The sequence below is a fragment of the Chenopodium quinoa genome, unplaced genomic scaffold (genome assembly GCF_001683475.1).
Source record: "Chenopodium quinoa cultivar QQ74 unplaced genomic scaffold, ASM168347v1, whole genome shotgun sequence".
Lineage (NCBI taxonomy): Eukaryota > Viridiplantae > Streptophyta > Magnoliopsida > Caryophyllales > Amaranthaceae > Chenopodium > Chenopodium quinoa.
The window spans coordinates 3224404-3248617 of record NW_018743199.1 but is presented as its reverse complement, the minus strand read 5'-3'; the positions used below and the strand labels follow the sequence as shown (position 1 = coordinate 3248617).

Below are 24214 nucleotides of genomic sequence, written 5' to 3'. Positions count from 1 at the left end.
TATCTCAAGTCTTTGTGCGACACCAGGCCGCGAAACCTCTAAAATTTCTCTAAAAGCATGGACATTAGCCTTCAATTTCGGAAAATTTTGACTTTTTTTCGCCTAGAATAAAAATTGCCGAAATGCTTATCATGATCCCTAATAGCCTCCAGGATTCCAATTGGGTGGGTGGAACCATCCAATTTGCGTTTAAACGGCCAATTTATCGGTTTACAACTTGCACCGATTTACCAGTTTACAACGACCAATTTAATTAACTTGCACCGAACCCGACTTGAACCGAAATTGACCCAAACCCATTTTAACTCGAATTTAACTCGACTTGTTAAGGACCTGTCCTGAATTCAACCCGACCCGTTCCTAAACTGACCAGAATTTAACCTAACTTGTTACAAACCCGACCCGAAATCAACCCAACTTATTATTGACCTGACCCAAATTAAACCTGACTTGTTATTGACCCGACCCAAATTTTACTAGACCTATTACTTACCCGACCCTAAAATTCAACCCGATTTGTTACTAACTCGACTCGAAATTAACACGACTTGTTATTGTCCAAGCCTAAATTATTCCTGACCCGATTTCAAATCGATCACATTAAATGTAATTTAGACCACCTAATTATTGGTGATCAAAACATTTTGTCTAGGGAGACCAAGTTGGTCCAGACCAGCAAAAGGAAGGAGCATCATCCTCAATTTTAAGAGTTAAATATAGTATATATTTGTTGTATGGTCAAAGGAGATAATTATATTCTTAAATTATAGACTATAGTTCCCTAGTATATTTCCATATATATATTATAGTTAAAGGAAATAATTAGCTTGATAAAAATGATAATTATCTATTTATAATTAGTTGAAGCCGAATATGACCTGACTTGGAAATGACCCGACCTGATTGTAACCTGCAAATTATTAACTTGAATATAACCCAACTTGAATCCGAGAATGACCCGACTTGAAAATGACCCAACCTGATTATAACCCACAATTCATTGACTTGAACCGAACCCGACTTGAACCCGAGAATGACCCGACTTTAAAATGACCAGACCTGATTATAACCCGCAAATTATTGACTTTAAAACGAACTCGACTCAAACCCGAGAATGACCCGACCTGATTTCAACCCGCAAATTATTGACTTGAACCGAACCCGACTCAAACCCGAGAATTACCCTAACCCGTTTTAATCCGTCAAAACCCGAATTAAACCCGACCTATTGTTTACACGACCTATTATTAACCCGGCCTAAACCCGACCCAAACCTGATAAGAAGTATGACCCAATGTGACCCGACTCAAGCATGACCCAACCTAAACCCGACGCGCATAGATTATGGAATTAATCCGAGTTGATCTGACCCACTCTTACCCGACTAAAATCCGACCCGTTTACTCGAATTGACAGCTCTAAACACGGGTAGATAAAAGCTAATGGAATAAAGTAATTTAAGAAATTAATTAGTTGTTTTTTTTATATATAATAAGAAAATACTCTAATTTTATATGTTGTTGGATGACTATGTTAGTCAGAATGGGCGGGCTTGCGAGACTACTACGAAAGTATATGAGATACCGAATTAGTAATGCACCAACAAGCCTTGATAGTATTTGATTTGAAAATGTGTAAGTCTACATTATAGATTATAGAATAGATGAAAATGAGATGTCTGTCGACAAATTTATTTTATTTAGTACCTTGTAGTACAGCCAAAGAAGACCTCGTCAATATTGCATTTGGTTAGGAACTCGTGTTAAGTTTGGAAGTCATGGGTTGGGGGCCAAAACTTAAATGCCTGGTACTCGCTCTATTAGACCTCGCCAGTTAGGTGCTCGCTCTATGAAGTGGATGGACTTTTTCTTAAGCCCATAGCCTTGCCCATATTTGTTGCCTTTTACGGTTTCCTACATGGGTTGTGGTACGCGTGGATATGCGATGTAACATGGACAATTGGACATGATAACGCGCCTTAGTAAGATCCTACTTGACCATAATCATACATTTTATAATTGTTTTATCGGTAATGACCTTATTAAGAAGAGTTGGGAGAAACTAGACAGCATACCCTTGTGTTCATTATGTTCATGTATATACTGTTAATTTTTTCTCCATATGTATTTTTGGCGCAAGAAGTGTTATAACTTTTATAATATGAATTTATAGCTATTGATTCTCAAATATGATGGATTAATATTTAGATTGTAAAATACTAGGCTCTTTAAATTTGGTTCATAGATTATTACCATTCGGAGAAGATATTAACAATGGCGACGACTTATTTAAAATTATTGATGGAATAGGATTCAGAAGTGGTTAGTAGTTGCATAAAAATTATACAATGTCATGTTTTTGTCATTGTTTGTGACGTCTTGTGAAACCTCTTGGAAGTTGGATGTGAGTACAAGAGTATAAAGTCAGACGTAGTAGAAATAAGAAAGAAAATCCGTGTATATTTTCACGGGTTGAAGGAAAAGTTAGTAAAAGTTGTAATGCATGAGCCATTTTGGGATGGCAATTAGCCAATTAATACGTTGTACTATGCTTTGTGTTTAGTTAGGTCTTTTCTTCTTGTATGGACATTGTGGGCTCATTTAATAAATTTAATGTTTTGGAGGTGTTTTAATACTCCTTGTCCTGTAATACTTCCTCCGTCTCTTTTAATTAACGTGTTTTTTTTTTGACAAATTTTTTAATCACGCTTGTTAAAATATATTATTAACTATTAATATCTCTAATTAGTAAATATTAATATAATCTATGTAAAGATTCAAACAAGATTTCACACGACTGTAATATTGTATCTTTACACAAACATGTTCTTTCACAACTTATGCATTAAAGGGATAGCTCAAGTGGTTAGAACTCCCTCCCTGGTTTCAAAAGATCTTAGAATCCCTGGTTCCTCCAAAAAAAACTTTTAAATTTTCAATTTTACATTTAGCCTTTTTTTTTTTTTTTTTTTGGTATTTAGTCAATGTGTAACAGTAAAAAGGTTTTGTTTGGTTGCATTCAAATTTATGGGAAGTTCAAATAAGGTTGCACTCAAATTACGGGGAAAATACAAATTAAATACAGCCTAATAAGTAATAACTACTCAAAACAATAATAATTTTTTATTTTAATTTTTTTTTTTTTTTTGGGAGAAAAAACTCACACAATAATTCTCAATAGTATTTGAACTAATTAATCAGAATAAACTAGTACGAATGTTTTAATTTGACAAAAAGTGGGTTTTACTTGGTACATATACTGTCTTGCAATATGTTAAAAATGCATGAAACTTAACTATACATACTCTTCAATAAAGATTTCGAAACTACCAAGCAAAGCAATGTTCCTTGTCTTAGAAAAGTGGCAATATAATACTACGTATGGAATAGTCACACTGACTTGATTGTGACATGAATGGCTCTTAAACCCTTTACTAAACTTTATTTTCTAATTCATGACTTAAAAAAAAAATGCATCATTAATTAGTTGACACATTCATGTTAAGATGCTTATAAAGTAGCGAGCTTCTACTACTATTTGTCGGTATGGATTTGAAACTATCCAAAATGGCTTGTGGCAACCTCTACTTGTTATTGCTTATTATTTTTGGTCTTTCTCTAAACGTAAATGGCCATCTTTCACCACATTTTTACTCTTCTACTTGTCCAAAAGCTCTTAGTATTGTTAAGCAAGAAATCGCGAAAGCTATTAAAAATGAGGCTCGTGTTGGAGCATCCTTACTTCGGTTGCACTTTCATGATTGCTTTGTTAACGTAAGTACTTACTTAAGGTCTTGCCATTAGGCAATATTATGATGCTAGTTATGTTAAGTGATTATTCATTTGTTTACACTTTGTTAATCAACTAGGGTTGCGATGGCTCAATTTTACTGGATGATACTCCAACTTTCAAAAGTGAGAAATCGGCTAACCCAAATAAAAATTCAGCTCGCGGGTTTGGAGTTGTGGACAATATCAAGGCTAGTTTAGAGAAAGCATGTCCAGGAGTTGTTTCTTGTGCTGATATTCTTGCTATTGCATCTCATGATGCTGTTGTTCATGTATGTATGTAGTAGTAAATGTTATTCTTTTTTCCCTCCCAACTAACTTTCCCTAAAAAAAATATTATTGTTTAAAAATTATCGAACTAAAATTGTTAATCTTCATGTACATCATTGACGTTTTTTATTATTATGGGATGAAAAAACCTAGGAGTAGTAATTATTTAATCGTTTTATTACCATAAAGAACATTGTACTTCGTATTTTAAATAGATATGCATTTGTTTTTGAGCCAATATAATGGAGCTAATGAGAAAATTGAAAAGTGCAGTACGGTGGTCCTACATGGAAGGTGAGATTGGGAAGAAGAGATTCTCTTACGGCTAACAGAAGTGCAGCCAATGCTTTTATCCCTCAACCTAAGTTCAATCTTGGTAACCTCACTTCTAGTTTTGCCGCCGTTGGTTTATCTTTTAAAGATATGGTGGTCCTCTCTGGTAAGATTTATACTTTTTCCGTTTTTTTTAAGTTGATTTTTTTTTCCCCATATTTCGTTTCATCTCTTTTGCGTTATAACGACCATTTGGTTACTACTATCACAATTTATTATTACTTCATACTGGCTAACAAACGAGTTAACATATATAGATTTTCATGTACAATAATTATGACGTATTAATGATTATCTTATTGAATGGACGTGTGGTGTTACTTGAAATGTTTAAACTAATTATTGAAAGTGAATCAGTGAATGTCTTTTTCTTCGTGGATAATATATACAATGTTACAATGACATGAGGTTACATGTAGATGGACGTTGTGTGTTACCTTGAATTTTTAAACTAACTTGGTTGTTACATGCATAGGCGCACACACTGTTGGATTTGCTAGGTGCACAAGTTTCCGGCCACATATTTACAACGACACCAATATAGACCCTGCCTTTGCCAAATCGCTCCAACAAAAGTGTCCTCGAAAGGGAAGCGACAACGTGTTACAACCCCTCGACTACCAAACAAGGTTTCGATTCGATGACAAGTATTACCAAAATCTACTAGTTAAGAAGGGGTTACTTCACTCGGACCAACAACTTTACAATGGAAATAAGGCTGATTGTTTTACGAAAAAGTATGCGAAGAACCAAGGCGTGTTCTTTAAAGATTTTGGTAAGAGCATGATTAGAATGGGGAACATCAAGCCACTGACCGGAAGTAATGGCGAAATCCGGCATAATTGTCGTAAACCAAATTAAACTAACGCTAAGGCATGACCATTTTAATATCTTCACCTAAATGTACGTAATGTATGATTTTAAGTGAATTTATGAATTTGCGTATATATTGAATGTCTAAATCACTTTAATGTGGTTTATATATATAGTGTACATTCATATATTATAATTGGCCAATATGAATTATGAGGAATAATAAATATTATTATTGTTTTAATTATTCTCTTTTACAATAATTGTTGTGTTTACTTTATATATTCGACGCTAATCAAACTAGATTATACAAAAATTTGATTAGCTAACTATCAAATCAAGCTACTACCATAACTATTCTGAAGGCTGTCATTTTGCCAGCACTTTGTAACAATTGTTAATGAATTCTTTTTATCGACGAAAATGAAAGGTTACCGGTTGCTGGCCACAATCAAACAAATTGCATGCATGTAGGGTAACAATAAAAAAGCTAACAACCTACATTAATTTTAGAAATTTTGTCTTAATGTATGGCTAATGTTTGCTTAATCGACGTTAGTGATCAAATATTGTGGATCGTTATCAGCTACTTTCACTTTCAAAGGGTGCTGGTGATAGAAGAGAAGGAAGGTTTTTAAGTGATCCAACACTAAGACAGAATGTTTGTTACAACGTCGATCCAATATTGTGGATCGTTTTCATTTAAGTGATCCAACACTAACACATTACAAAAGAACGCGAAATTATAATAAATGTTTTTGTCGTGCTCTTTAGGAATATGAGAATTTTTGTTTGAGTTCAAGAAGTTTTGTAAATCACTTATTATTAGACAACTAGAATCTTAATTATAGCTAAAAAAATTTATAAAAAAACTATGTTCATCGAGATACTTTGTAATCTAGTAACTAAGCTATACTATTAGTAGAATTGAAAAAGCAAAATTAAAATTGACAAATCAAGAAAAGAAATAAAGATAACATTCCAAAGCAACCAAAGCAAGCAAAGCTCCAACTTAGGAAAGAGGTATTCGAAAATGACTTGATTAGAATATCACAAGCACTGTTTTATATGGACCCTCTATATTATTTAACTTTATAAAGTAATTGAGTAAATTATATTACACCAATCATATACTACTATATAGCTCAACATTATTGGAATTTTGTCCATTGTTTTGGCACATCACATAATAAATTGGCTGACGAATTCTTCATCTAAACAAATCATCAAGTTTATTTATTAACAATTGTCGGCACGAAGCCAAGTATAGTGAGTTGATGAAAATGGTGTGTGGCAAGTTCTACTTCCTACTCTTTGTTATTTTTTGCCTTAGTCTAAATAATGTAGAAGGCAAACTTTCATCAAATTATTACGCTTCTACTTGTCCAAATGCTCTTGATATTGTTAAGGAAGGGGTTAAGGATGCTATAAGAAAAGAAGCTCGAGTTGGAGCTTCAATTCTTCGATTGCATTTTCATGATTGTTTTGTCAATGTAAGTACTCATTAATTAAAACCCGAGTTAAGGTAGTATTGTAATTAATGCTAGTTTTATGAAGTGTTTTTTTTTTTAAGTAGTGTTAACTAATTAATAATATATGCATTGGTGAACTAACTAGGGTTGCGACGGATCAATCCTCCTAGACGATACTCCAAATTTCAAAAGTGAGAAAACAGCCGCCCCTAATAATAACTCAGCCCGTGGATTTGAGGTTGTAGACAACATTAAGGCTCAGTTAGAAAAGGCATGCCCTGGAGTTGTCTCTTGTGCTGATATCCTTGCTATTATTGCTCGTGATGCAGTTGTTCGTGTAAGTATTTTTGAATTTATTCTCACTATTTCCCGAACTTGTTCTTTATATATGTAATTGAGCTAGATAGAAGAAATGAAATTTTGTAGTATGGTGGTCCAACATGGAAAGTGAGATTGGGAAGAAGAGATTCTCTCACAGCAAACCGAAGTGCAGCAAACGCTTTTATTCCTCAACCTTCATTCGATGTTAGTAATCTTACTTCCAGTTTTGCCGCCGTTGGTTTATCGTTCAAGGACATGGTGGTCCTCTCTGGTACATTTTTTTAAATCCCTTTTTCTTATCTTGTTTCATTCATACATTCCTTTATCACAAATTAAATTTGGAGTTCGCGTATTCTTTTTCTTTTCACTTTTTTTTTAGACGAGAAAAAGAGTTTATTATGACTATATGGTTCTCTTTACGTATAAATCATAAAGGAAAAAAAACAAGGTTTTTTCAAAAAAGCACGTAAATAGTATATAGAATAGAAAAACACAAGAGTATTATACTCCATCAATTTCTTATTGATGATTTTTAAGGTAATGTACTCGTTTTAATTTAAAAAATGATACTTACTAATGCGTAGCACTTAACGCAAACATGCAATAAGAGAATTGATATTGAAAATCTACATGTAATGGTGCATGGATCTTTTACATATTATACATAATTAATGGAATGAAAAATTAGTTAAATAATACAAGTAGCTAGATAATTTAAAACGGAAGGATTATTGTATATATATGTTACTTTAGAAATCGACACATCTTCAAAGTGGTTTTCTCTTCCTTCTTTTAACTTTACTTTTTGTTCCATCCTATTAATTTGTTAGTTAATTGGTCCATTATTATCAACACCTAGACTATACAAAGTTACAAACACATGAATAGACTCTAAGAGTCCCATCATCTCTATTTATATTTATATCCACTCCCTTCTTTTCACATAATGCATAACCACTTGATTAGTTAGTTTTCTTATTCAAACATGAATAGACTCTAAGACAATAATTATATGTCACAACGTAGAATAATAATATCTATGCATGCATTATTATTTATTAATGTCCTTTTTATAATAAATTTGTGCATAACTTTTAACGATGACTAGCATTTAGTAAAATAATTCTAGTTGGTTGATTAGCTCAAATGACTGACTTAATAACTTTGTACTTATTGCATGCTTTGTATGTGAAGGCGGACACACGGTTGGATTAGCAAGATGTGCAACATTCCGAACACATATCCACAATGATACTGATATCAACACCGCCTTCGCTAACTATCTTAAGAAAAAATGTCCTCTAACGGGAAATACCAATGTTTTAGAGCCCTTAGACTACCAAACTAAGTATACTTTCGACGTCAAATATTACCAAAATTTACTAGTTAAGAAGGGTTTACTACACTCAGATCAGACACTTTACAATACAGACAAGAAATCTGAATCTCATGTTAAAAGGTATGCAATGGATCAATGTAAGTTCTTTAAGGACTTTGCTAAGAGCATGATTAGAATGGGAAACATCAAGCCTCTTACCCGAAGTAACGGCGAAATTAGGCGTAATTGCCGTAAACCTAATTAGAGATGAGTCCCTAATTCATAGATCTTTACGTACATGCATTATTTATTTTTACATATGTCCAAGTTTATTTTTATTGTAAATTTGTGAAAGATGTATTTATATTGATGTTTTGATTGGTATGGAGTATTTTATGTAATTTTTTGTCAAGAATAAGTTGTCATGTTAATATTGTATTTTGAGCAAGTAATATATATACTAAGGTGAAAACTAAAATCAAATAAGATGGTAAATAATAATCAATTATCTTTTTAGCTAAGATTTGATTCATCTGAAGAATAATAGAGTTCAAGTGATTCATCAAATTCACCCAGGTACATTGTCTCAATTGATCATAAATTAATATATCTATATTTATGTTAATATATAAAATTTAAAACTAACTTTATCTTAACATATTTACTCGACACGTTTTTAAAATGAAAAAATTATTATAAAAGGTAAACAAATTTATATTAAAACACTATATTATTGTGAATCAAAGGTAGTATAAAATGACTCGGGAACTACGGGAAGTGAAAATATTTATGAAAAAATATCTCGAAAGGCTTACTAAATACAGTATGTACGAAGTGCCGGCAATTTACAACTTACTTAAGTAGTGCTAATACTAGTACAAGTTGTACAACTACAACGTATATTTCAATGTTTTCATGCGTGCAAAGACGACAAAATACTTTTGGGTAAATAAATTATAACAATTGTTTTTTTATTTAAAGTTCATGACATGTGTCTAGAATTTGTTGTCAAATACCTCCTCAATCAATCGAAAAAATCCCTACCCAAAATTGAGGCCGGTGTTCCCTTACATAACTAATGGAAGCTTTACGTAGAGTTAACTACAACTGTCACTCTCGATAAGTCCCTAGCAATACCAATAACATCACAAACAAGTTTGATAAAACTACAAATTTGTCTTTAAACTATGATAGAAACTCAATTGATCTTTTACATACAACATACATATATTCAGTTACATCTTTTCATAACAGTGAAATCGTCGCAGATTCAGAAGACAATAGATAACTTTACATTTATCACGAGCATACTAATATTGTTATTTAAATGGCGCATCAATTTTTTTGATCAAATTATCCTACAAGCATATTTTATGATAATATATACATACAGTGTAAGAAGTATTACGAATTTGAGCAAGATATCATACTGTAGTGTATAGACCTAATCTAACTCAAAAATGATTTGATTTGGAGGGAAGTGTAGTAATAGTATTAATAGTTGTTAAAACATAGCAATCATCCCATGTGGTGTGATTAGGACGTAAAATGTCATATGCATGTGTATGATGTATATGACCTCAAACGTCTGCTTTGAATAATATTCCAAGGCATAATAAACATCTTTTTCGTAGCACTGAAATTGAGAGATTCTGAATATGAAGAAATTACATACGTGGATGAATCCGCTTTTTGAGTTTAGATAACATTGTTCTTTGTGATGTTTACAACTGTGGCATGGTCCATTCTCTATAGTTGAAGAATTTTTTATTTTATTAAAGTTATTATAATTAAGCTAAAGATTGAGAATTATTGTTGGAATTCTTGGATTTTAGTTTGGCTACTTTTTAGATTAAATGCAAATAAGAATTATGTCAATCTTAAGTTTGATTTTACAAAAGAATTAAATTTGGAACTAAATACTAAAAGCCATAGTATTAGAGCAAGAAAAGGAAAAAAAAAAACATTTTATACAAGAATTTGTTCTTGAATTAAAATACCAACTAATTAAGCTTATTACTCTAGGTAGAATATGAACTTTTTTTTTTTGAAACAACTAGAATATGAACTTAAGAATATTACTTCTTTGAAGATGTAATTAAATTAAGAAAAGTGAGTATTAATAGAAATTAACCAATCGTTAAATTGGCCCAAAAAATTTGTATTAATATATGAGGCTTTAATAAAGCCCGTCCCGGCTAAACCCTATATATCCAGCCCAATTTACCGGGTTTGGGCATGAAAATTTTGGCCGAAAGCTACCTTAAATTGCTTGTTCCTTGGTCTAAAAGAACATCTACTTTGCGGCATGTCTCATGGTATTGTTATTACCATAGATTATTTAAGGAGCAGAAACTTCCTATTGTTACATAATAATAATTTAGAGTATTAATGGACATTCTAATTTCTTCTCATTACAATATTGTTCTACTACTCCGTTTAGGAATTAAAGGATGGCCCATTCCAATTTCCAAGAACAAACGAATCTAGGCAAAACATGATATGGCCTTAGCCTTACAATAATAATTGGAAATTTCGTAAATTTATAAAATTGGACTGCGAGGCAATAAACTGCGCAAATTGGAATTATATGACAGATTTTCAATTCATCAAAGTTTTCCTAGCTAGTCCTTGTGATCACTTGATTATTAGTGTGCTAAAAGTGATAAGTATTAATAAACGACTTTTACTTTCTAATTTTAGCCCCACATCTCGTCCCAAAATCATATGGAGTATGAAATTTGCAAAAAGTAGTTATGATCTTCCAAAAATTCAAGAACTTGTAGAACAAATAGAAAGAAAAAGCTTCAAAGAACTAGTTGCAATTACATAGCAATTTTAAGGTTTTGACCTAGTATTTAAAACTGAATGGTTGTGTACAATAAGTCACACTGCACGTTTAAATATTTCTAACTCTCTTTGTACTTTGTATTGCCCTTGTGGCTTATTGCACCAAAACAGACCATTGTATATAGCATCATCCATCATCATTCTATCTTTGTCGCTATTATCCTCAAAATATAATTTAACAATCAAGATAAAACTTTTTTCTTTTGTGTAGAGAGAGTCAACAAGGACAAATAATATACGTAGATGTGAGATCACTCGAGATTTCAACCAACTAAGTTAGATGATCATTCACTCCGTTACAAGGCTATACTAAATAGGTGATATCCATTTCTAATGATTGTAGACTTACATGAGGTGCACTCTAATTGTATATGTGAATACGAAGTAGTATATTATATTTTAATACATAATAAGCAATTCAATAAGATTATTGATTATATTAACGGTGCTTTGTAATTTTATATATATTCATTGCAATAATTGGTGTGATTTATAATTGACCCCTTCAAATACGTCAATATAAACTTAGTAGCGTGATTTATATTTTACAATTCAACTACTATATTTCCAGGACACTCTCCAAATTTGTCGCATGCACGAAAAGAACATGCAAAATCAATCATGATCGATTTTTATCTCAAGTGGGGTCATGCAAAAAATTTGTTTACTCATAATTAATTATCAAGTGGTTTAAATATTACAACATTTTAACCTTAATTATGTAAGCAAGAATTAAATGTGCGCCTTTACTCATTTATTTCACCTTTTAGGTGTTTTACTCTTTAGGGAAATTGATTACCCTTTTCGTGATAATATCATGAGAATAATTAATAACCCAATCAAATTGCTTTATTGTCCAACCTAATTTGCAATGGCAAGAGAAATGTGCATAGACAACCTAAAAGACTAGCCTACACTATGTTATGTCTTTTTCACTTTTCTTATTTATTTTTATTTATTGTTTTTTTTTACAAATGTGAATTTTTTTCTCTATGCTTGATTACTTCGTTTGCAATCTTGCAAAAAAAAAACAAAAAAAAAAACTTCATTAGTTAATTAAATTTGACAAATGCTTAGTTAGTTATTAATAATTAACAAATAATTCCCAAATTTTGATATAATAGTTGTTATAATCTCCCTCGTTTGAAGGATAAATATCACTAAAAATTGTTAAAATCCTCATACAATATTATTTTTCTTTGAAAAAAATAAATTGATCTAATTTGTACAATAACAGTTTAAAATGGTATATACACACGTACTCCGTATGAAGTAATACTCTATATTTATAGATTTTAAGCAATATAGGTTATAAGAAGAAAAATGAAGTCTAGAATTCTTAAACATGGGGATCAACATTATTCACACCCATCTAACAAAGTTTTGCGGACTAATAATTACAAATTTCTAGGTAATTAAAATCAACAAATAATAAGACTCATTAATTTAGAATATAAAAAAATAATTTTACCACATGAAAATATGCAAAAACTCCATGTGAGAGAGCAAGAAATGTCCCCTAAATTGTGGTCTTAAACGTGGTTTTCGCTACTTGTGGACAACCGTTACTTATATATTTTCATGTTCTCTTATTTTTTTCTAATAAAACCATATAATATAAAATACATTTATATATTTATTTTAGTAGCATTACTTTTATATCATCTTGTAGTGGCGGCGAATACTAAGGTGCATTAATTGGACCACCAGATGTGTTAAGTAATAGTGTAGTACTATATAAAAATATAAATGCGTCAATCTACCATATAAATAGCACTTTTGCAAAAGCAAAATGGCACTATCATACTACTCGTACTATTCTATGGCTTCTTTCAAGTGTTTCACATCATGTATTTCAGTGCTCATTATTCTTAGCCTTTCTAGTAGTGTTGAAGCTCGTAGTAAAGAGCAGCTTTCGATTGATTACTACTACTACACTTGCCCGAATGTTTTGGATATCGTACGCGACACCGTGGTAGAAGCTATTAAGAACGAGACTCGAAATGGTGCCTCCTTGCTTCGCCTTCATTTCCATGATTGCTTTGTCAATGTGAGTAATATAATTCTTTTTCGCGCTCTTCTTAAGAAATTAAATTTGATTGGAAGAGTTGGTTTAATTAGGTTGGTGATTGATTTGTGTACGAATTTGTAGGGATGTGATGGATCCGTGCTATTGGATGATAATGCAACATTTACCGGAGAAAAAAATGCATTCCCTAATAGTAATTCACTTAGAGCATTTGATGTGGTAGATGTCATTAAAGCTCGATTGGAGAAGGCTTGCCCACTTATCGTCTCCTGTGCTGATATCCTTGCTATTGCTGCTCGTGATTCCGTTTATCATGTAAGTTATGACTCACATGTTCATAATAATGCAAAATGATTATACAACTAACAAATTGACATGTAAAATAAAATTAACTCGAGTAAAAAAGTAACTTGCTAGTAAAGGTCAATTCATAGGAATTTGCATTGTCCCCGTGAATTTCTTAGAGTGAACATTGATAATAAATGAACTTGACTAATTTGGTAGAACATTGTTTATCAAATATTTGTGTCGACAACTTTGATTAAACATTGTCATTTAATAATACTCTTATTTATTTGTATTAATGACATGTTACTTAAATTAATTATTTATTTTACAGATTTTCTGATTGTGAAACTAATTAATTATTTATTTATTTATTTTACAGTTAGGAGGTCCTACTTGGGATGTAAAATTGGGAAGAAGAGACTCTCTGACAGCAAACTTAACAGCTGCAAACGTATTTATCCCAGCACCATCTTCCAATATCACTCTTCTTAAATCTAATTTTGCAGATGTAGGATTATCATTCAAAGACTTGGTGTCACTTTCTGGTATTTATTCCTATTTCTTTATTCTCATAAAAAAGAAAAAATATATACTTTTATTTATTCTTACTTCTTTATTTATTCTCATTTATATATAAAATAATAATAAAAATAATTTCTTTTGTCCTATTATAGATTCTGTAATTAAAGTTTTTATTCCACCTATTCTTCCTTTTTATAGGTGGAAATTTATTCTCCTTTTGCTACATTATCATTTTATAACTACTTTGATTAAGTTTATTTCAAATTGGTAATGTGACTAATTAAGTAAAGATTTGTGAATAGTATAAACTTTATCCTCAAATCAATTCAAAAAAAAGTTTTATTTTTCCACAATTTTCCAAACACTTTCATTTGGACAATTATAGTACTATCATGTACCAAGTAGAATTTAGATACGTAGTATAAAACATTGAGACAAAAAATCGATCAGATGTCATACGCAATCTTAACCTCGAGTTTCATTGGAATTGTCAAAAAATCACATAATGCCAATCACATTTGGAATTGCTTCCTGAAATTTCAGGATACAATAAATTGAAATAATAGATGATGGGTTTTCCTCAACAAAAAAATAATAATTGATCATGGGGTTGTCATACACAATTATATAAAGGTAATGCATATGATAATGACACCATATATTTATGATAACAATAATCATAATAATCAAGACTTTTAGCAACAAAAAAGTTGTAAATTTATTTATTCATCATATCTATATATATTATGTCAACCATTTACTATAATTACATTATTTTTATTTTAGTTATTGAATAAAATAATTACATTATTTTAATGACGCGTGAATGATGTCATATTTACAGGGGCACATACATTAGGCTTTGCAAGGTGCACAACATTTAGGTCAAGAATTTACAATGATAGAGATATTAGTCCTTCATTTGCTCAAAAATTAAGAGGAGAGTGTCCACCTGTTGGAAACGACGACGTTTTGCAAGGATTGGACCTCAAAACTCCATCACATTTTGATAATTTATACTACAAGAATTTGTTGACTAAAAAAGGTTTACTTCATTCAGATCAAGAGATATACAATAGCAACAAAGCTGATCCAATTGTTAGAAAATATTCAAGAGATGTTTCCAAATTTTATAGGGATTTTTCCAAAGGTATGATTAAGATGAGTGAAATTAGCCCTCTTCTTGGTAATGAAGGTGAGATTAGACAAAATTGTCGAGTAGCGCGATAATTAGCTAGGTTTCTAAATGATTAATTAAGTTGTTTCTCATCTTGTATTGAAATGTGATTAATTACATAGCTATTTTTAGTTCTTTTTATTTTTTTTAAAGGATTATACACACATTAGTGTTCAAAGTATATAGGAGTGTATATTACTCCTCTTTGTTTATGTATATTAGGAAATTTTCAACCCTAATAATTGTAAGTTTGTAACATTCTTAAAATGCTATGAAATAGTTATTCAAGTTGTTAATGTTATTATTATGTACTCCATAATCCATGTAATACTATCGAATGTTCATTTTGAATTTTTGATCATATTGTTTTTTGGTACTTTACAATATAGCAACCAAAGTTTGTACTCAATATGTTCCAAATAATTATGCATTTGACCAAGTTGAATTGTTGTAACTATCATTGACCCTATATAAGATTTTGCATCTATGTCATACTAATATTGTCTTTATTATGAATTCTTTGAATAATCCAAAATTAATATAGCTACGTAGAAAGAAATTTATATTTAACGTGTACTTTAACAGTTTAACTCAATTTAAAAGTTTGTAAAACGTTTATAACTATTTGATATTAGTGTAAGTGTGTAATATTGCATATAAAATGAGACATGCGTTAAAAGTTAGACAAGTTTTCTCTAAATACATGACGTATCTAAAATAATAAATTGACTTATGTTATGCAGTTGTGCATGAACTCTCCATGCTTACCGAATAAAATCAGAAAATTCAACGAGCATTAATTCTTTGGATTAAAATTAAATGCTACTGGTTCTTAAGCAGAGTATCTTTCCCTTAACAAAAGCAGAGGATCTTAGGCTCTTAGGAGTACAATATATTCCTCCTTATTGAGTAAATAATCTCCTCAAAAAAAAAAAAAAAAAAAAAAGTCGGTGGACCAACAACAAGTCAACATGCTAATTTCTTTTAACACGTCAGCAATCTCAACCAACAAGAAGTAACTTTTTAAAAATTAAAATCACAAGCAATAAGTGATACTTTTTTCATAAATTTCATTTCGTGTCATATGGGCATCATTACCCTTTTTTTCTCCTTTTTATTTGATGAAAAGTTTGAAAGATTAAGTTATAGTATCTAATGATCTAATTAAGAAGTATAAAACAATAAAGTTCTAGATTATAGGACCAATTGAAAATAGATCAATAGGTGTATAATTATTCCATTACTTGAGCATTAATTTTTTTTAATTCTTTTTATAAGTAAGTACTTTGTAGTTAGAGCTCGTACTTTGAGGCCAGGTGACTCGAACGTGTGATATTTTGCACAATTACTCTCAATTGTTGACACTAAGCCAAGTTCTCACTAGTTTAGAGCTTATAATTTTGATATGGAGTAGTGATAGTGATCTACATAAATGCTTAAAATTCTGATTAGGTCATAGTTCGATTAAAGATCATCCTCAAAGACCTCAATATCTTAAACTATATTTAAAATCACATGAGACACAACATAAATACGAAATACAATAAATAGGTAAACCATGTTGATAAGTATTAGGTGACTCGTACTTCGTTGCTTTGTCCGCCCGATCGGGCGGACATTACCCGGTCTGACCGGGCGGAAGAAGAAGAGGTGCCTGGCAAATTCGTTGAAGAAGCTGCTCTCGCGCGCCCGACCGGGCGAGCTTTCGCCCGACCGGGCGAGCCTTCGCCCGATCGGGCGGACATTGCCCGATCGGGCCGGGCGGAAGGGGTTTTTTGGAGTACTTCGGTTGTTGGAAAAGACGTGTTCTCGCGCCCGATCGGGCGGGCCTTCGCCCGACCGGGCGATCTGGGTTTTTTCAGCGATTACGAATTTAATATTTATCATATTGTGATATTGTAACCTAAGTATATCTGAATTAGGAATCACTACTATATAAACTTCCTATTATCATTATTAGGGTAACGGAGAGAGAAACACAAGAGAGAGAATACTTTGAGTGATTAAGTTCTTCATTGTAATCTTTGCCAGTTTATAGTGAAATCATTCGATCTCGGTGCCCGTGGACGTAGCTATCACATCGATAGTGAACCACGTAAATTCTTGGTGTTGTTCTTATTGTTTGCATTGAATTTCTTTATTGTTTTCTTGTTTGTTTACGACCTTTGCTTCCGCTGTCGCACAACAATTGGTATCAGAGCTCAGGTTCAATCCTTGGAGAGTTTCTTGAAGATAACAATGGCAGGAGATTCAACAATAAGAATTGAGAAGTTTACCGGGAAAAATAGTTTCGGGCTATGGCAAATTAAGATGAAGGCTCTGTTAAAACAACAGCAGATATGGCGTCCGTTGGCTCCAAAGAGTACTACTTCGGAGTCAGGAGACGGACCGACTGACTCGCAGTTAGAAGTTATGGAAGAGAAGGCACACTCTACCATATTACTTAGTCTTGATGATCAAATCATCACGGAGGTGGCTGATCAGGAAACGGCGGCTGGATTGTGGCTGAAGCTGGAGTCATTGTATATGACTAAGTCGTTGACCAACAAATTATTACTGAAACAGCGGTTGTTTAGCCTCCGGATGCAGTCAGGTACTTCCTTACGGGAACATCTAGAAAAACTTAACTCTATTTTGCTTGATTTACGTAATTTAGATGTTAAAATTGATGATGAGGATGCTGCGTTGATTTTACTTGTATCTCTACCGTCTAGCTTTGAGAATTTTGTAGAGTCTTTTGTTGTTGGTAAGGATTCTATAACCTTAGAAGAAGTGAAGGCAGCACTTCATACTAGGGAACTCAGAATGAAAGCTACGAGTGATAATGGGGATAATGGTAGTGGGTTGTTTGTTAAGTCCGGAAAGTCTAAAAAGAATAAGGGGTTTAACAAGGGGAACAATGCTGGGTCGGGTGCTGGAAACGGCAAGGATGGATCTAGTAAAACTACTACTAAAACATGTTATTACTGTAAAGAACCGGGTCACTTTAGGAATAATTGTCCGGTGAGGAAAAACAAGTCCCAGGCTGCTGTAGTTGAAGAGAAACCGAATGAGAGCTATAATTCAGAGGAAGATTTAGCATTAGTCAGTTCTGCTAGGTCTGATGATTTATCTGATAACTGGGTTCTAGATTCAGGGTGTTCGTTCCATATGTGTCCACGTCGAGATTGGTTTGATACATATGAACCTCGCAATGGGGGCATGGTTATAGTCGGTAACAATGCTCCATGTAAGGTCACAGGTATTGGTTCCATGAGGTTGAGGACTGTTGATGGGCGGAGGTTAACTTTGACTAATGTACGGCATGTTCCTGCTTTAGGAAAGAATCTGATTTCATTGGGTACCCTGGATGACTTGGGGTACAATGGTGTGTTTTCAGATGGGGAGTTGTGTATTTTCAGAGGTTCTGAGTTGGTACTTAAGGGTATCAAAAGGAACACCCTCTATGTTTTTGAGGGTGTTACACTGCCTAGTTCTGCGGTTTGCGCATCTGTATCTCACCAGGAGATGACTAAGATTTGGCACATGAGGCTTGGTCATATGGGGGAGAAGGGGATGCAGCTATTGTCCAAGAGGGGTCTTCTATCCGGGGTCAAGGTTGCCAACCTTGAATTTTGTGAGCATTGTGTGTTTGGTAAGAAACACAGGTCAAAGTTCAGCAAGGGTGCTCACATTACTGATGCAGTGCTCGATTACATCCATTCAGATTGCTGGGGTCCATCTAGAGTTGAAGGTATGGGAGGTTACCACTATTTTGTGTCATTTGTTGATGACAAGTCCCGATACACATGGCTTAGGTTGCTTAAGTCAAAGGATGAGGCCTTCAAAGTTTTCAAGCAATGGAAAGCTTTGGTGGAAAATCGACAAGGAAGGAAGATCAAGAAGCTACGAACGGACAATGGGCTAGAGTTTTGCAAAGACGAGTTTAATCAGTTCTGTGCAGATGAGGGTATAGGTCGGCATCATACTGTCAGGAAGACACCACAGCAGAACGGTGTAGCAGAACGGGTTAATCAGACACTGCTAGAGAGAGTTCGATGCATGCTCTCTAATGCAGGGCTTGGGAGGAGGTACTGGAGTGAAGCTGTGTTAACAGCTTGTTATGTCATTAATAGGGGTCCTCATTCTGGAATTGATTCCAAGATTCCGTTTGAGATCTGGAGTGGTAAGTTGCCTAATTTTTCGAATTTGAAGATTTTTGGTTGTGTTGCTTATTATCATGTTATTGAGGGTAAGCTGGATCCACGAGCCAAGAAGGGGTGTTTTGTTGGGTACGGGGATGGTGTGAAGGGGTTTAGAATTTTTTCACCTTCGGAGGGTCGGGTCATTCTTAGTAGGGATGTTACTTTCGATGAAAACACCATGTATTCAATTAAAAATGCAGAGATTTCAGATTTGAGAAGGGAAGGAGACAATTTATTACAGACAGATGGGGTACTTGAGGTACATCAGTCTACCATTGCTGATTTACCTCGGGTACAATATATTGATGATGATGCTGATGTTCCAGTGCCGGGTACTCCTGAACCTGAGATTACTCCTACTCATTCTAACTCTGGGGATGAGGTGGAGCAATCTAATCAGGGGTCATCTAGTCAACCTGACACCATTCTTGAGATGCCTAAACGAGTTATCAAGAAGCCTGTTAGATTGATTGAAGAGATGGAGGGAAGAAATTGCTGTGTTGATGCGATGACAGGTTATGCATTGAGTGTAGCTGATGATGTAGAGTCATTTGAACCTGCCACATATAAACAAGCAATTAGTTGTAGTGAGTCTGCGCAATGGCTTGCCGCAATGGGTGAAGAGATGCAGTCTCTTTACAAGAACAGAGTGTGGGAACTGGTAAAAGTACCGGAAGGGAGGAAGCTTGTGGGTTGTAAATGGATTTACAAGAAGAAAGAAGGGTTGTCGGAAACTGAGCAAATACGTTTTAAGGCTAGGCTAGTTGCTAAGGGGTTCAGTCAGGTAGAAGGGGTTGATTTTGTTGAGATATTCTCACCTGTGGTTCGACATACTTCTATCCGTGTGTTATTGTCAATTGTAGCACATTTTGATCTTGAGCTGGAGCAGTTGGATGTTAAAACGGCTTTCCTTCATGGCGATTTGGAGGAGGAGATTCTGATGAAGCAGCCCGAAGGATTCGAAGTTCCTGGAAAGGAACACTATGCCTGCAGATTGCTAAAGTCATTGTATGGACTTAAGCAATCCCCCCGACAGTGGTACAAAAGGTTTGATTCTTTTATGGTTTCACAAGGTTTTGACAGGAATTCATATGATTGCTGTGTGTATCATAGTAAGCTGGATAATGGTTCCATGATTTATCTTTTGTTATATGTTGATGACATGTTGGTTGCCACAAAGAATAAATCTGATATTGCTAGATTAAAGGAGATGCTTAACTCGGAGTTTGACATGAAAGACTTGGGTGCAGCTAGGAAGATTTTGGATATGGAGATCTACAGGGATCGGGCTAGAGGTAAGCTTTTCTTGACTCAGAAAAGCTACATTGAAAAGATTTTGTCTCGTTTTGGGATGGAAAAATCGAAGCCTATAAGTACGCCAACTACTGTTAGTTGTAAGTTGTCTTTGTCTATGTCACCTCAATCAGAGGAGGAGTTGTCTTATATGTCTAGAGTTCCATATGCAAATGCGGTTGGTTGTTTGATGTATGCTATGGTCTGTACTAGGCCGGATATTGCGCATGCCGTGAGTGTTGTAAGCAGGTTTATGGCTCGACCTGGGAGGGAACACTGGCAAGGGGTGAAAAGGATTTTTCGCTACCTGAGAGGGACAGCTGATATTGGTCTTGTGTACGGGAATGATAAGGAATGCTTGGTCACTGGGTACAGTGATTCTGATTATGCAGCTGATGTGGATACCAGGAGGTCTGTGACTGGTTATGTGTTCACTTTGGGTGGTTCTGTGGTTAGTTGGAAGTCTACATTGCAGTCATCAGTTACGTTGTCAACTACTGAAGCTGAGTATATGGCTTTAACTTCTGCAGCTAAGGAGTCTATTTGGCTCAAAGGCCTAGTAGGTGAACTGGGTATTGCACAGGATTTTGCTACAGTGTATTGTGATAGTCTAAGTGCGATTTGCTTAGCTAAAGATCAAGTACACCATGATCGGACGAAGCACATTGATGTCAGGTATCATTTCTTACGTACTGACAAGAGGATTAAGGTGAAGAAGATTGGGACTGCTGACAACCCGGCTGATTTCTTCACTAAGCCTGTTCCGTTTAGCAAGTTTAAACATTGCTTAGACTTGTTAAATATTGATTACTACGTGATGTAGTAGGCCCTGAGGGGCGAAGTTGGGGAGCTCCTGGTGTAGGTGTGTTGGCCTTAAGGTGGAGCTTGCCCGGGGCTTGTGATGCAGGTGGAGCATTATGAGTTGTTATACTTGGAGACGAGTATGTGATGGGTCTTGGTTGAAGACTTATCGGGATGTATGGCTTATGCATGAGTCTTGCATCGGGTTTGGCTTGAGATGTTTTTCACTATGTCTTGATGGGGTCGTTTGCTGACTACGAGTTCTCGTCAAGGTGGAGATTGTTGATAAGTATTAGGTGACTCGTACTTCGTTGCTTTGTCCGCCCGATCGGGCGGACATTACCCGGTCTGACCGGGCGGAAGAAGAAGAGGTGCCTGGCAAATTCGTTGAAGAAGCTGCTCTCGCGCGCCCGACCGGGCGAGCTTTCGCCCGACCGGGCGAGCCTTCGCCCGATCGGGCGGACATTGCCCGATCGGGCCGGGCGGAAGGGGTTTTTTGGAGTACTTCGGTTGTTGGAAAAGACGTGTTCTCGCGCCCGATCGGGCGGGCCTTCGCCCGACCGGGCGATCTGGGTTTTTTCAGCGATTACGAATTTAATATTTATCATATTGTGATATTGTAACCTAAGTATATCTTAATTAGGAATCACTACTATATAAACTTCCTATTATCATTATTAGGGTAACGGAGAGAGAAACACAAGAGAGAGAATACTTTGAGTGATTAAGTTCTTCATTGTAATCTTTGTAATCTTTGCCAGTTTATAGTGAAATCATTCGATCTCGGTGCCCGTGGACGTAGCTATCACATCGATAGTGAACCACGTAAATTCTTGGTGTTGTTCTTATTGTTTGCATTGAATTTCTTTATTGTTTTCTTGTTTGTTTACGACCTTTGCTTCCGCTGTCGCACAACAAACCAAGTAAAAAAGAAAAAAAAATAAAAAAAAAAAAAGCCCCTTTAAATAAATTAGGTACATTAGTACATAGTACCCCAATAATGAGAGAGGAGATTATGCCAATGGAAAGTGGAGCTTACTTTATTTAAGTAAATAATGTCAATCAAAATGCGACAAGTCATGAATGAAAGCTATATTCTTAATGAATGGACCCTAAGTAAGGGACGTGAAAGCCAGCTAAGGAGGCACAATAATACATGTTATGCTAATTTAGTTACCTAAATTGACATGCATTATCTATTATAAGTACTAGTACATAAGATTGTAAACTTTTTTTTTTGAATAGACATAAGATTGTAAACTAGTGTAGGACAAAGTTGATGAAACATCAATTGGTTAAATTTTGGTCATACCATGTGCTTATTCACAAGAAGCTTTTTGATACCAATCTTCGTTGAATTATTTTTCATGCACATTTAATAAGAATCGTCGGTGGCTATGTAGCGGCTACATCACATTGCTAGCTAGCTAGCTTATTTTTATAAGAAAAAAAAAAAAAAAAAAAAAAAAGGTTATGTGGACTAATTACAAACTAATATTATAAGCGAAAAAATTATTAAATAATGAAGAAAAAAAAGGTGATAAATAATCAATTCAGTATTGAAAGTCACAAAAAACAATAATATAAATAAATTTTATATCAAAATTCGACAACGATTTTTATTATATTTTGTGCTAAAAGATGAGAAGTATTTTAGTATTTAACACAAATGTCTAGGTGAAACCGTAAAATTAGAGAGAGCTGTGCCCTTCAAAGTGGAATAATCATGTAAATATACGTTGCTTAATATACTTCCCTTCCATCAAAATGCAAGGAACATTTGAGACTTGAGAGTAGGTTGGTAAGTTGGCTAGGCTAAAAAGTAAAGTTAACAATGAAAAGAAAAAATAAAAATAAAAAAAAAAGGTGAAAAAATTGTAGAACCAAGTAAAAAGAAATTCCTTGAATACACTTACATTTCAAGCTTTGAATAAAGAGTTTAACTTTTGGATAGCTATATTCAATTATTCATCACTAATATTACACTAATTATGGACACTTATAAGAAGGGAGAAATGTTTGTTTAATAGAAATGTTGGTTATAATAGAGCAAAACTTTAACATTTTGTCAAAAAAAAAAAAAAATAATAAATAAAATAACACGTACTCCCTCCGTTTTTAAATACTTGCTCCATTTCTCCATGCGCGGAGTTTTAGGAGAAATTGGAGAAAGTAATAAAATAGGGAGGTAGTGGGGTAGTTGAGCAAATAAAAAATTGTAAAAAAACAAAAGTAGTGGAAGAACAGGATGAGAGAGAGTATTATGTTGGGTCCACTGAGTATGAGAAATGAATTAAAAATTATAAAAACTTTCCAAAAAAGGAAATGGAACAAGTATTTAAAAACGGTCGGAAAAAGAAAGTGGAGCAAGTATTTAAAAACGGACGAAGTACAAGGTTTAGTGTTGTGGGATTCCATTACCCTTCCTCCCACTCTCAAAGGATCTACCTCGTGACGAGTAGACCTATAAGTGATTCCGACTCGGTAAGATTCTTCTCCTTACCGATCACAAAATTATTAATGGTAATAATGAAGGCATTTGACTTAGGGTATGTTCACATTTACTGAACTGAACTGAACTGAACTGATTGGAGCTGAACTGAGCTGAAATGAATATTTCATAAGAGAGGAGAATCATGAGCTGAACTAAACTGAACTGATTGGAGCTGAACTGAATTCAACTGAACTGATTGGAGCTAAACTGAATTGAACTGAACTGATTGGAGCTAAACTGAATTGAACTGAACTGATTGAA

General features: G+C 33.9%; 3 protein-coding genes across 3 annotated transcripts; all 3 read left to right on the top strand.

The window, feature by feature from the left end:
* The first annotated feature begins 3474 nt into the window (after positions 1-3474).
* LOC110733538 (peroxidase P7-like) lies at positions 3475-5373 on the top strand. Its single transcript, XM_021913601.1, has 4 exons — positions 3475-3773; positions 3869-4060; positions 4332-4497; positions 4867-5373. The coding sequence occupies exons 1-4, from the start codon at positions 3546-3548 to the stop codon at positions 5250-5252; spliced, it is 972 nt and encodes a 323-aa protein (XP_021769293.1). The 5' UTR covers positions 3475-3545; the 3' UTR covers positions 5253-5373.
* Positions 5374-6333: 960 nt separating this feature from the next.
* LOC110733539 (peroxidase P7-like) lies at positions 6334-8753 on the top strand. Its single transcript, XM_021913603.1, has 4 exons — positions 6334-6697; positions 6822-7013; positions 7103-7268; positions 8192-8753. The coding sequence occupies exons 1-4, from the start codon at positions 6482-6484 to the stop codon at positions 8578-8580; spliced, it is 963 nt and encodes a 320-aa protein (XP_021769295.1). The 5' UTR covers positions 6334-6481; the 3' UTR covers positions 8581-8753.
* Positions 8754-12896: 4143 nt separating this feature from the next.
* Positions 12897-15532, top strand: LOC110733537 (peroxidase P7-like). Its single transcript, XM_021913600.1, has 4 exons — positions 12897-13215; positions 13318-13509; positions 13862-14027; positions 14849-15532. The coding sequence occupies exons 1-4, from the start codon at positions 12958-12960 to the stop codon at positions 15232-15234; spliced, it is 1002 nt and encodes a 333-aa protein (XP_021769292.1). The 5' UTR covers positions 12897-12957; the 3' UTR covers positions 15235-15532.
* Positions 15533-24214: the final 8682 nt, after the last annotated feature.